This window comes from Lynx rufus, unplaced genomic scaffold, assembly GCF_022079265.1.
Source record: "Lynx rufus isolate CCGP_SWC_20201006 ecotype Redwood Valley unplaced genomic scaffold, mLynRuf1.p SCAF_14, whole genome shotgun sequence".
Classification (NCBI taxonomy): Eukaryota; Metazoa; Chordata; class Mammalia; order Carnivora; family Felidae; genus Lynx; species Lynx rufus.
In genome coordinates this window covers 53,684,869-53,698,634 of record NW_025814828.1, presented here as the reverse complement: position 1 = coordinate 53,698,634, position 13,766 = coordinate 53,684,869, and the positions used below count along the sequence as shown (strand labels likewise).

The window sequence follows — 13,766 nt, the reverse complement described above, 5'->3', positions numbered from 1 at the left end:
AGAGACTCATTTTAGACCTGAGGACACCTTCAGATTGAAAGTGAGGGAATGGAGAACTATCATGCTACTGGAAGTCAAAAGAAAGCTGGAGTAGACATACTTATATCAGACAAACTAGACTTTAAATTCAAGGCTGTAACAAGAGATGAAGAAGGGCATTATATAAAAATCACAGGGTCTATCCATCAGGAAGAGCTAACAAATATAAATGTCTATGCACCGAATATAGGAGCCGCCAAATATATAAAACAATTACTCACAAACATGAACAACATTATTGATAAGACTGTGGTAATTGCAGGGGACTTTAACACTCCACTTAAGGAAATGGATAGATCATCTAGACACATGATCAATAAAGAAACAAGGGCCCTGAATGATACATTGGATCAGATGGACTTGACAGACATATTTAGAACTCTGCATCCCAAAGCAACATAATATACTTTCTTCTTGAGTGCACATGGAACATTCTCCGAGATAGATCCATAATGGGTCACAAAACAGCCCTTCATAAGTATACAAGAATTGAGATCATACCATGTATACTTTGAGACCACAATGCGATGAAGCTTGAAATAAACCACAGGAAAAAGTCTGGAAAACCTCCAAAAGCATGGAGGTTAAAGAACACCCTACTAAAGAATGAATGGGTCAACCAGGCAATTAGAGAAGAAATTTAAAAATATATGGAAACAAACGAAAATGAAAATGCAACAATCCAAATGTTTTGGGATGCAGTGAAGGCAGTCCTGAGAGGAAAATACATTGCAATCCAGGCCTACCTCAAGAAACAAGAAAAATCCCAAATACAAAATCTAACAGCACACCTAAAGGAACTAGAAGCAGAACAGCAAAGACAGCCTAAGCCCAGCAGAAGAAGAGAAATAATAACGATCAGAGCAGAAATAAACAATATAGAATCTTAAAAAAATGTAGAGCACATCAATGAAACCAAGAGGGTTTTTTTAAAAAAATAAACAAAATTAATAAACCTCTAGCCAGATTTCTCAAAAAGAAAAGGGAGATGACCCAAATAGACAAAATCATGAATGAAAATGGAATTATTACAACCAATCCCTCAGAGACACAAGCAATTATCAGGGAATACTATGAAAAATTATATGCCAACAAACTGGACAACCTGGAAGAAATGGACAAATTCCTGAACACCCACACTCTTCCAAAACTCAATCAGGAGGAAATAGAAAGCTTGAACAGACCCATAACCAGCGAAGAAATTGAATCAGTTATGAAAAATCTCCCAACAAATAAGACTCCAGGACAAGATGGCTTCCCAGGGGAGTTCTACCAGACGTTTAAAGCAGAGATAATACCTATCCTTCTCAAGATGTTCCAAGAAATAGAAAGGGAAGGAAAACTTCCAGACTCATTCTATGAAGCCAATATTACTTTGATTCCTAAACCAGACAGAGACCCAGTAAAGAAAGAGAACTACAGGCCAATATCCCTGATGAATATGGATGCAAAAATTCTCAATAAGATACTAGCAAATCTAATTCAATGCATATAAAAAGAATTATTCACCATGATCAAGTGGCATTTATTCCTGGGATGCAGGACTGGTTCAACATTCGCAAATCAATCAATGTAATACATCACATTAATAAGAGAAAAGATAAGAACCATATGATCCTGTCAATCGATTCAGAAAAGGCATTTGACAAAATTCAGCCACCTTTCTTAATAAAAACCTTCGAGAAAGTCGGGATAGAAGGAACATACTTGAAGATCATAAAAACCATTTATGAAAAGCCCACAGCTAACATCATCCTCAACGGGGAAAAACTGAGAGCTTTTTCCCTGAGATCAGGAACACGACATGGATGTCCACTCTCGCTGCTGTTGTTTAACATAGTGTTGGAAGTTCTAGCATCAGCAATCAGAAAACAAAAGGAAATCAAAGGCATCAAAATTGGCAAAGATGAAGTCAAGCTTTCACTTTTTGCAGATGACATGATATACATGGAAAATCCGATAGACTCCACCAAAAGTCTGCTAGAACTGATACATGAATTTAGCAAAGTTGCAGGATACAAAATCAATGCACAGAAATTAGTTGCATTCTTATACACTAATAATGAAGCAACAGAAAGACAAATAAAGACACTGATCCCATTCACAATTGCACCAAGAAGCATAAAATACCTAGGAATAAATCTAACCAAAGATGTAAAATATCTGTATGCTAAAAACTATAGAAAGCTTATGAAGGAAATTGAAGAAGATATAAAGAAATGGAAAACCATTCCCTGCTCATGTATTGGAAGAATAAATATTGTCAAAATGTCAATACTACCCAAAGCTATCTACACATTCAATACAGTCCCAATCAAAATTGCACCAGCATTCTTCTCAAAGCTAGAACAAGCAATCCTAAAATTCATATGGAACCACAAAAGGCCCGAATAGCCAAAGTAATTTTGAAGAAGAAGACCAAAACAGGAGGCATCACAATCCCAGACTTTAGCCTCTACTACAAAGCTGTCATCATCAAGACAGCATGGTATTGGCACAAAAACAGACACATAGACCAATGGAATAGAATTGAAACCCCAGACCTAGACCCACAAACATATGGCCAACTCATCTTTGACAAAGCAGGAAAGAACATCCAATGGAAAAAAGACAGTCTTTTTAACAAATGGTGCTGGGAGAACTGGACAGCAACATGCAGAAGGTTGAAACTAGACCACTTTCTCACACCATTCACAAAAATAAACTCAAAATGGATAAAGGACCTGAATGTGAGACAGGAAATGATCAAAACCCTAGAGGAGAAAGCAGTAAAAAACCTCTCTGACCTCAGCCGTAGCAGTATCTTCCTTGACACATCCCCAAAGGCAAGGGAATTAAAAGCAAAAATGAACTACTGGGACCTTATGAAGATAAAAAGCTTCTGTACATCAAAGGAAACAACCAACAAAACTAAAAGGCAACCAGTGGAATGGGAAAAAAATATTTGCAAATGACATATTGGACAAAGGGCTAGTATCCAAAACCTATAAAGAGCTCCCCAAACTCCACACCCGAAAAACAAATAACCCAGTGAAGAAATGGGCAGAAAACATGAACAGACACTTCTCTAAAGAAGACATCCAGATGGCCAACAGGCACATGAAAAGATGCTCAACGTCGCTCCTCATCAGGGAAAAACAAATCAAGACCACACTCAGATATCACCTCACGGCAGTCAGAGTGGCCAAAATGAACAAATCAGGAGATTATAGATGCTGGAGAGGATGTGGAGAAACGGGAACCCTCTTGCACTATTGGTGGGAATGCAAATTGGTGCAGCCACTCTGGCAAATAGTGTGGAGGTTCCTCAAAAAATTAAAAATAGACCTACCCTATGACCCAGCAGTAGCAGTGCTAGGAGTTTACCCAAGGGATACAAGAGTGCTGACACATAGGCATTTGTACCCCAATGTTTATAGCAGCACTTTCAACAATAGCCGAATTATGAAAAGAGCCTAAATGTCCATCAACTGATGAATGGATAAAGAAATTGTGGTTTATATACACAATGGAGTACTACAGGGCAATGAGAAAGAATGAAATATGGCCCTTTGTAGCAACGTGGATGGAACTGGAGAGTGTGATGCTAAGTGAAATAAGCCATATAGAGAAAGACAGATACCATATGTTTTCACCCTTATGTGGATCCTGAGAAACTTAACAGAAACCCATGGGGGAGGGGAAGGAAAAAACAAAAAACAAAAAAAAGAGGTTAGAATGGGAGAGAGCCAAAGCATAAGAGACTCTTAAAAACTGAGAATAAAGTGAGGGCTGATGGTGGGTGGGAGGGAGGGGAGGGTGGGTGATGGGTATTGAGGACGGCACCTTTTGGGATGAGCACTGGGTTTTGTATGGAAACCAATTTCACATAAATTTAAAATAAATAAATAAATAAATAAAATTAAATAAATAAATAAATAAATAAATAAATAAATAAATAAATAAAAGAATATGGCTAAAGAGTACATCTGTTTGCAAGAATGGATTCTAGAGATAACCTAGCATTGTCTAAGTGAGGCCAATTTCTAAGTTTGTTCTTAAACCTTTTTTGGTCATCCAAATATTGGACCTGATGTCATTTTTGTGAAACTAAAATAAAATAATTTATGTGTCATACAGTCTGTATTATAAAGAGACAGTGGTATAGACAACACATATGCTCTGCAGAATCTGAATCTTGGAGGCATTCTTGATATTATCTCTGGTGGTCGGATGTCTATTGAAAGTGAATTCAAGACCTATTTCTTTGAAAAACTCTTTTGGAGGATTTTTGCATCTAAGTTCATGAGAAACATTGGTCTATAGTTTTCTTGTGTTCCCTTTGGTTTTGCTATCAGGATAATACTAGCTGCATAAAATGAATTGGGGCGTGTTTCATCATTGTCTACTTTCTAGAAGAGACTATATAGACTCTGTATTAATTCTTTAAACATTTAGTAGAATCATTCAGTAAGAATATGTGGGCCTGGAGATTTGTTTTCTGGGGAGTTTAAAAAATTCTAAATTCAAATCCTTAATAGTTATAGGTCTATTCAAATGATCTATTTCATATTGGGTGTGTTGTGGTAACTTGTATTTTCCAATGAAGTAGTCTATTTTGTCTAAATTGTCAAATTTATAGTGTATAGTTGTTCATAGTATTCCCTTATTATCTTGATGTCTGCAGGGTCTGTATTACTATCCCCTACTTAATTCTTGATACTAGTAATTTGTGTCTTCTCCTTTTTTTTCTTTGTCAGTCTTGCCAGAGGTTTATCAATTTTATCATTTTTTTCATAAAACTAGACTTTAGTTTTATTGATCTTCTTTATTGTTTTCCTGTTTATACTTCCACTAATTTTTGCCCCTGTCTATATATTTCCTTCTTTTGCTTGTTTTTGATTTGTTTTTCTCTTCTTTGTCTAGTTTCTTGATATAGAAAGTTAGATTATTGATTTGAGACCTTTTGTGTTCTCTAATGTAAGCATTTAGTGCTATAAACAGCCTCTCAGCATGGCTTTAGCTGTGTCCCACAAATTATGATATATATTTTTATTTTCTGTCAGCTTTATGTTCTTTTTAGCTACCTTTAGACTTCTGCATTGACTTGTGGATTATTTTGAAGTATATTATTTACTTTCAGAATGTTGAGAGATTTTCCTGTTCTCTTTCTGGTATTGATTTTTAGTTTGATTCCACTGTGCCCAGAAAATATATTCCATATGAAATTAATTGTTTTGAAATGGTTAAGTTTTGTTTTATGGTCAAGGATATTGTATATCTTGGTGTATATTCCATGGGTACATGAAAGGGTTAGATACTTTGATTGACGGGGTTGTTGAGTTCTTATTTATTTTTGCTCATTTTCTGCCAAGTAGTTCTTACCATTTGCTGAGAGAGGCATATAGAAATCTTCAGTTATAACTGTGAGCTTGTCTTTTTTCTTTCAGTTCTATCAGTTTTTGAAGTACTATACATTTTGCACCTCTGTTGTTTGGTGCATAAACATTTAGGATTTACCATGTATTCTTGGCGAATTGACCCTTTTATCATTATGTAATGGTCCCTCTCTATTTCTGGTAATTTTCTTTGCTCTGAAGTCATTTTTATCTAATATCAACATAACACTCTTGTTTTCTTTTGATTAATGTTTGCATGGTATATCTTTTTTCCCCAACTTTTTACTTTCATTATATATTTTTAAATTTTCGTTATATTTGAAGTTAAATTCTTGTAGAAAACACGTAGTTGGGTCAAGGTTTTTTCACACTCTGTAAATCTCTGTCTTTTGATTGGTGTATTTAGACCACGTTGCAATTATTTAAACGTTAGGGCTATATTTCCTATTTTTATTTTTTGTTTTCTGTTTGTTCTGCTTTTTTGTTTCCTGTTTTCTTTGTCTTGCTTTCCTGTGGATTAGCTGAACATGTTTTATAACTTAATTTTTATTTATCTCTGATTCTTTTGATTATATCTTTTAGTATAGCCTTTTTAGTGGTTGCTCTAAGAATTACATTATGTATCCATAATTTATCCTAGTTATTGTTGTCAACAATTTGTCAGTTTCAGTGAATTATAGAAAAGTTTGCTTCCTTTATCTCTCTTTACTCTCCACATTTATAACATAATTGTCTTAAATATTTTCTCATCATGCATTGAGATCCACATCATACAGTGTTATAATTATGCTTCAACCACCAAGTATAATTTAGAAAATGCAAAAGAAGGCAAACCTACTCTGTTTACTCACATTATTACTTAAGATGTTATTTCTTCCTTTTTGATGTTCCAAATTCCATCATCATCTTCTTTCTCTTCAGAGAACTTCCTTCAGCCAGTTTTTAGGGTAGGTCTGTTAGTGACAAATTTTTTTCAGTTTTCTTCATCTCCTAATTTTGTGATTCCCTCTTAATTCTTAAAGGATATTTTCATTAGATACAGAATTTGTAGTTGACAGTTCTTTTCTTTCAGCACTTCAAAAATGGTGTGCTATTTCCCTCTGGCCATTAGGATTTCTGATGAAAAATGTGCTGTCATTTGAGTTGTTATTACCAATAGTTAAGTTTCTCTTGCTGGTTTAAAGATTTAAAATTTATCTTTAGTTCTAAGAAGTTTCTTTGGATTTCTTTGGATTTATCCTATTTGGAATTTGCCCAACTTCTTGAACTTATATTTACGATTTTTGCTAATTTGGAGAAGTTTACAGCCTTTATTTCTTCGAATACTTTTTCAACTCCCCCCTCTTTTTTCTTTCCTTTGAGGATTCTTATGACATGTATATAAGATATGTCTTATACTCCCACAGGTCTCTGAGCCTCTGTTCAATTATTTTCCAATCTATTTTTTCTCTGATGTTGTGATTAAGTACGTTTTTATTTTTCTACCTGATTCTTTGCTCTGTTGTTTCCATTTTGCTTTTTAGTCCATCCGTTAAGGTTTTTGTTTATTTTTTTAGTTATTGAGTTTTATAATTCTAAAATTACTGTTTAGTTATTCTTTATACCTTCTATTTCTTTTCTGAGATTTTCTGTTTTGTTGCTGAGACTTTATTTTTGTTTTAAGTCTGTTTGTAAATTTTTATTAAAGTATGTTTATAATGACTGCTTTAAAATCCTTGTCAGACAAGTCTAACGTTTCTGTTATCTTGATGTTGGTATCTGTTAATTGTTTTTCTTATCAAGCTAAAATTTTCCTGGTTCTTAGAATGACTAGTGAGTTTTTAAATTGAAATCTGGACATTTTGAATATTATGTTATGACTCTGAATCTTATTCATATCTTCTGTTTTAGTAGGCTTCCTTTATTTTTTATTATTTTTAATATAATTTATTGTCAAATTGGTTTCCATACAACACTCAGTGCTCATCCCACAAGTGCCCTCCTCAATGCCCATTACCTACTTTCCCCTCTCCCTACCCCCATCAACCCCCAGCTTGTTCTCAGTATTTAAGAGTCTTTTATGGTTTGCCTCCCTCCCTCTCTGTAAGTTTTTTTCCCCTTCACCTCCCCCATGGTCTTCTGTTAAATTTCTCAAGATCCACATAGTAGGCTTCCTTTAAACTGAAACAACAGAGGACATGGGAGAACTGCCTGTTACTATCAGCTGTGGGTGGATGTCCAGGTTCCCCACTCAGCCTCTGTTGGCACTTATCAGGGGAGGAACTCCTTGTTCCTCCTAGGCCAGGGTAGAAATTGTGGTTCTCTACTAAGCCCCCACTGATTTCACTGTGGTTTGGATGTAGAGAAGTGCCTCATAACTGTTCCCCAGTTGGCCGCCACTGACATTGCAAGGTGAGCGGCCTCATTTCTGTTGGGCAGTGATGAAAGTCCTTACTCTTCATTGAGAAATCTCTGACATCACCCTAGCAGGGAGGCAGAGCAGTATTAATACTGGATAAAGTGAAAGCCTAGGCTCCTTTCATACTCTCAACTGAACCACAGTGCTGAGGGTCTCATTTTGTTCCCAGCGGGGATGAAGGTCCCATCTCTCCACCTTGCCTTCTCTAACACCAACCTGGTAAGCGGTGTTGATGGACCTTTTTAGAGCCTAGTAAGAGAGAAAGTCTACGTTACCTTCTTGACATTTGATAGTTTGGGTGGCAGTAAATTTAAAAATTATTTCCTGTGGTGTTTGACTGGAATAACTGGATATTATCTAAAAGTTCTCTGCCTTGCTAGGCTGCTCTTTTCATGGTCCTTTGGCTAGATAAAGCAGGCTTTCCAAAGACTTTTGTTGTCTGTTTCCAGTGCTGTTTCTCCAACACCAGTCAGTGATAACACGAAGCAAGAAAAAAAAAAAAACCCAGGAACACACTTCTGTGTTATTTTTTGGGTACAAATCTTCCTAACCAGACTTCCTTCTTTCCACCTTTCCAAGTCTTCTTTTTTATACATAGTAATGTCCAGGGGTTTTAGTTATACTTAGCAGAAGGAATAAAGAAAATTATTTCTACTCTAGCTTACCAAAAATGGAAGTTGTTTGTTTTTTAAACCATTTTTTTAAATTTTTTTAAGTTTTATTTATTTATTTTTGAGAGAGAGACAGAGAGAGTGAGTGGGGGAGGGGCAGAGGAGGGAGAGAGAGAGAATCCCAAGCAGGCTCTATGCTGTCAGCACGGAGCCCGACGCGGGGCTTGAACTCACACACTGTGAGATCATGACCTGAGCCGAAACCAAGAGTCGGACTCTTAACCGACTGAGCCACCCAGGCGCCCCTAAACCATTTTTTAAAATAAGTGAGTTTAATCTAGTGAAAGGGATTTTCTCCATCTTCTTTAAAAATTGAGATGTTTCTATATTTCAAGGTTAAACTAAATTAATATTATATTCTTCTCACTTCAGGAAAAATCCATGCATTTGGAAGCACCTTAGGGATATGCATTTTATTATTTGAAGTTTGAATGCCTCATGTTTTCTAATCTTTAAAGTATAAAAGCAAATTTAAAAATTTGCTGATAGATTTCTGTCTTGTGAGAAAGATGAAACTTCACGGAAAAAATAATAGACCCTTGTTCTAATCACATAGCTATGATCTCTTCAGGAATGCTGATTGGATTACTTGTGCATGTTATTGACAAAATGCCTTGTATCACTATTCTAATATTGCTACATAAAAAATAAAACTTTAAATAAGTTTGTTTATGGGAATAGAAAAATAAGACTACTATTACTTATATTGCCTATTTGTAAATGCTAGTAAATACAAACCATCAATCGTTTTCTTCCTCCAGATGAGGGGTATGTCTGATAAATCACTCCGGCTAGTGCTGTCCACCTTCAGCAACATACGGGAAGAGCTTGGACATCTTCAAAATGACTTGACAGTAACACTTATTTTAATTTTTTTTCCCAAAGACTTACTAGTTCTTACCTTTCTAATGTAGAAATGAAGTCATTTAATCTACCTTGCAAAATTCAATACAATGCAACAATATTATGCTCATCCAGACATATATTCTTGAAACAGTTACTTGGGGTTGAGAGAGGAAATAAAAGATCCCCAATGTCAAAATGAAAAAAGTTGGGTATACACTTATTATTTAGTTTGACACAAAGGTAATTTGATACCTAGAGCCAGGAAGTAGCTTCCAAAATTAGAATAGTCTAACCCATTGAATGGGAATTTCCCCTTTTTTCTGTAATAATAAAGCATACTTTGAATTTCTTAGAATACTTGAAAACATCTTTCTCCAAGAACTTAACCTTTTTAGTTGGTGGTTTTGGTGCCATTATCTAAATATATTTAGAATACTTGAGCCTTTTTAGTTGGCATTCTTGGTGGCATTATCTAAATATATTTAGAATATCTTGCATACAATGAAGCCTGGAGTGGGTTATTTCATTTCTGGGTTCTGATGAACACATTTAGATTATAATTTGAAAATTCACCATCTGCTGGGATTAACAAAAAGTCTTTGTAGATTGGGGCAAAACATTAAAATAATTTGAAGGTTCTGCTTCATTGAACTTAGAATTGGTTCATCAAATGTCTCTTAGGATGCAAATTTTTAAAGTTTCATCCATTTGTATCCTATATTTTGCTTGATTTTTTAGAATTATGTTTTATTAGACAGCTGCAAATGAACCAAGTGCTTATTTAAGGCTTCAAATATAAACAAATCTTTGTATTATGTGATTGTTGACAAGTTCTGAATTATAACAAATAATTTTGCTTCTAGGCACTGGAAAATGACAAGATAAGACTTGAGAAAGACTTGGCATTCAAAGAAACTCAAATAAAAGAGTATGAAGAACTCTTGGCATCAGTGAGAGCAAATAATCGCCAGCAGCAGGTAAGTTGATATTTTCATTGGTGATAAAGTAGATTGATAGATTTTCATATGCACAATTATTGACACATTGTAGTTATGACATATAATAAAGACAGAATTAAAATATGATGGAACAATTTATTCATATGAGACTTGAGTGGCTTTGGTTATTTACAATGACTGAAAGACTTCTCATAAGAACAGATAACCTTGTATGATATAGATATAAAGTATATACAATCCACAATTATCTGTGCTGTTGGGAGACAAAAATTGTATAAATACTGAAGAGCTAAGTTCACTCATTCATTTAATCTACTAATATATTGATTAAAAAGGTTCTGTAGTCTCAACACATGTTTGTGCAGTGAATAAATGAATAAACTCTGGAAGTATTATCCAGATGTCTGAGCAGAGATGATTCCTAAGAAATTGTTATGAGTCCCTAAGGCTCATCCCTTCCTAATCTTCACTCCTATGACAGTCTCACATTTTTTCTCAGTTTCCACCTAAATAATCAGGTATATCATCATTTTGGTGCCTATTAGAAGGCAAAATATTGTCAAAGAGTAGCAAGAGTCAGATTGCTAAATTGGAACACTGAAAATTTGTTCAGTCTTAATTCCTTCTCATTCAGGATAAGCATATCACACTAGGGGCAAGAATCTATTTTATGGCTGATCTAATTTACCATGTAAGGGTAAATATATAATGGAAAAATATTTGCTTTATTTCATTGAATTAATCAACTAAGAGAGTACTCTCCTCCAAAAAAGTAGATCCTTTTGTCTTATTTACTTGTGTCTTTTTTATAGCAAGGACTTCAAGACTCAACCTCAAAATGCCAAGCATTGGAAGAAAACAATCTCTCTCTTCGATATACATTATCAGACATGGAATACAAACTAAAAGAACTGGACTACTGTAAGCGTAATTTAGAACAAGAGAATAAAAATATCAGAATACAGGTATTAAAATTTTGTTTTAAATACACATTATTGCCTTAGTTATACCATTGTAATTCTAGAATTTCCAACAGTAAATATATGCATATCTTACATGTGTATATATCCCATTCCTCTTGAGAAAATATATGGACTGCTTTCTGATGATTTCATATGTGGTTATGTCTCATCTCACTGCCATTTGAACTATATAATGCAATTCCTAAACATCACTCTTGTTATTTCAATGCTTTGTTTAATCGTGTGAGTTTCATCTTATAATAAGTCTTATAATATAATATGTATTTCCTTCATAACAATCCAAGTACAGAAAGTTATTTTGCCTTCTGTAGGTTTCTGAGACTTGCATAGGCCCGATGCTGCAGGTGAAAATGGATGAGATTGGCAATCATTACATGGAGATGGTAAAAAACTTACGAATGGAGAAAGATAGAGAGATCTGCAAGTTAAGGGTATGTTGATCCTCCAGTGCATAAATACACAGGTCAGCACAAAGTTTCTAATAAGATTATGATGGTTTCAAGTTTAAAGCTACAAAAAAAATCAACTAAAGGTAGAGTCAGGAATATGGCATAGAACCTTTTTTAAATACATATTACTGTGTGTAGATATTGCTAAATTGTTTTCTAATTTAATCTTCTTAAATTTAATCACCTTAATTTAATCATGTTAACCTTCTCTAGAAAAGCAAAATAAAACATTAAGTTCAGTGTTTTGGTTTTTTATTTTTATTCATTTACTTTTAGTGATTGGGAGGAACCCGTTATGATTTTGCTTACAGCATGCTTGTGCAGTCAAAAGCAACATTTGAGATTATCCAGCAAAACCACAGTTTGATTTTTAAAAATCCTCACTTGACTTTGAAGGATGATACATAGCAAGAACTTTGTCAAGCACAAGGATAAAAACAGTGTTGAATTATGTACCTTTAATTGGCTTCAAAATTAGGATTATATTTGTGAGAATAAGTATATGTTACCTTATCTTGCAATTCTACATCAAATTGACTAATTCTTAATTTAATGATTCCTAAAATAGTTAAATATACTTAAATATTTAATGGAAAAACTGACCATAGGTTTTTCCTCTCCAAATACCACCATAGAATTTTTTCCAAAAACCAAAATGAAACAAAATGTAGTTTGTTCAAAAGCCTACCAATTTTTCTAGAAGATTACCTTCACTTGTTTCTTTTTCATCCTAACATAACTAATAACACTTCAACTTAACATCCGTCTATGTACACATAATGTAGTGCAGAAGAAAATGGGTGGGGTTTGGAGTCAGAATACCTGTTTTGGAATTGCAGCTATGTTGCTTACTAGCTGTGGCACTTTATGTCATATAACCTCTCTGGTAATCTCATTTAACTATTTTGTGAATAGGATTTTTTTTTAATTTTCTTAATGTTTATTGATTTTTGAGAGAGAGAGACAGAGAGAGAGAGAGAGAGAGAGAGAGAGAGAGAGAGCATGAGTGGGGGAGGCACAGAGAGAGAGGGAGACACAGAATCCAAAGCAGGCTCCAGGCTCTGAGCAGATAAATCATGCCAGAGGAATACTTTGTGAACTATAAATCACAATACAATATTAGTTATTATTAGTGAGTTTTCTTTAATTAATATCTGAAGGAATCTAAAGTACCTATTTCTTAGCTTTATTTTAATCTTTGTGGCCTAGGACTGCTACTTAAGTAATGCTTAGCCCCATATAGTAAAGACACCTTTAAAAAATGAGAAATTCTTATTGGCATTTTAATTCACATTTTTTATTCATCAAACTCTACAAATGTTTACAACTATTGGCACTTTGCTCTTCATTTCATAATTTCCTGTATGACTTTATGCCACTTAACCTCTTGGAACTCAATTACCTATTTTGTAAATCGTATCTATAATAATTCTTATTTCTTTTAAATCACTAGACTCAATTAAATCAGTACCAAAAAGATGTTTCAAGAAGAGAAGGAACTTGCAGTGACTTCCAATTCAAGCTTCATGAACTGACAAGCTTGCTGGAAGAGAAGGACTCTCTTATAAAACGTCAGTCAGAGGTAAGAAGGGAAGTGATAGAGGTGGAGAGGAACTCAGTTAGGTATGGTAAATACTTCCCATGAATTAGACAAGGGCACGTTTCCAAGACTCACTTTATTCATTAAGTAGAATGTAACTACGAAGAAGAGCAACATTCATATTTGAAGAGATATAATTCAAATGAAAGCAAGAATTAAAGCAAAAAGAGTGCTATTGTGCATTTAATATTTGTACATTTATATCTCATTAGCAGTGAAACTTCCAGGAAGACTGTGAGCTCTTTACTAGAATATTAGCTGCTTCAGCAAAGGACTGTGTTATATTCCTCTCTGTATCTGTAGCATGTGGTCCAGGATCTGTTATAAAATAGTTTATATTGAAGAAAGGAACTACCAAAAACGGTGGCTGATGTTATATTGTTGTTATTGAACTAATGGTGTTTGTAATAATGATCAGTGATAGATTTTCAGTTAGAAAATAA

General features: G+C 34.3%; 1 protein-coding gene across 1 annotated transcript in view; it reads left to right on the top strand.

Moving 5' to 3' along the window:
- The window catches only part of POF1B (POF1B actin binding protein), a 118,597-nt gene that overhangs the window by 94,497 nt on the left and 10,334 nt on the right, over positions 1-13,766 (top strand). The window contains exons 8-12 of the mRNA XM_047075802.1: positions 9,248-9,340; positions 10,196-10,309; positions 11,104-11,256; positions 11,586-11,705; positions 13,177-13,305. Coding sequence (XP_046931758.1) covers positions 9,248-9,340; positions 10,196-10,309; positions 11,104-11,256; positions 11,586-11,705; positions 13,177-13,305 — 609 coding nt within the window. The remainder of the gene's footprint in view (positions 1-9,247; positions 9,341-10,195; positions 10,310-11,103; positions 11,257-11,585; positions 11,706-13,176; positions 13,306-13,766) is intronic.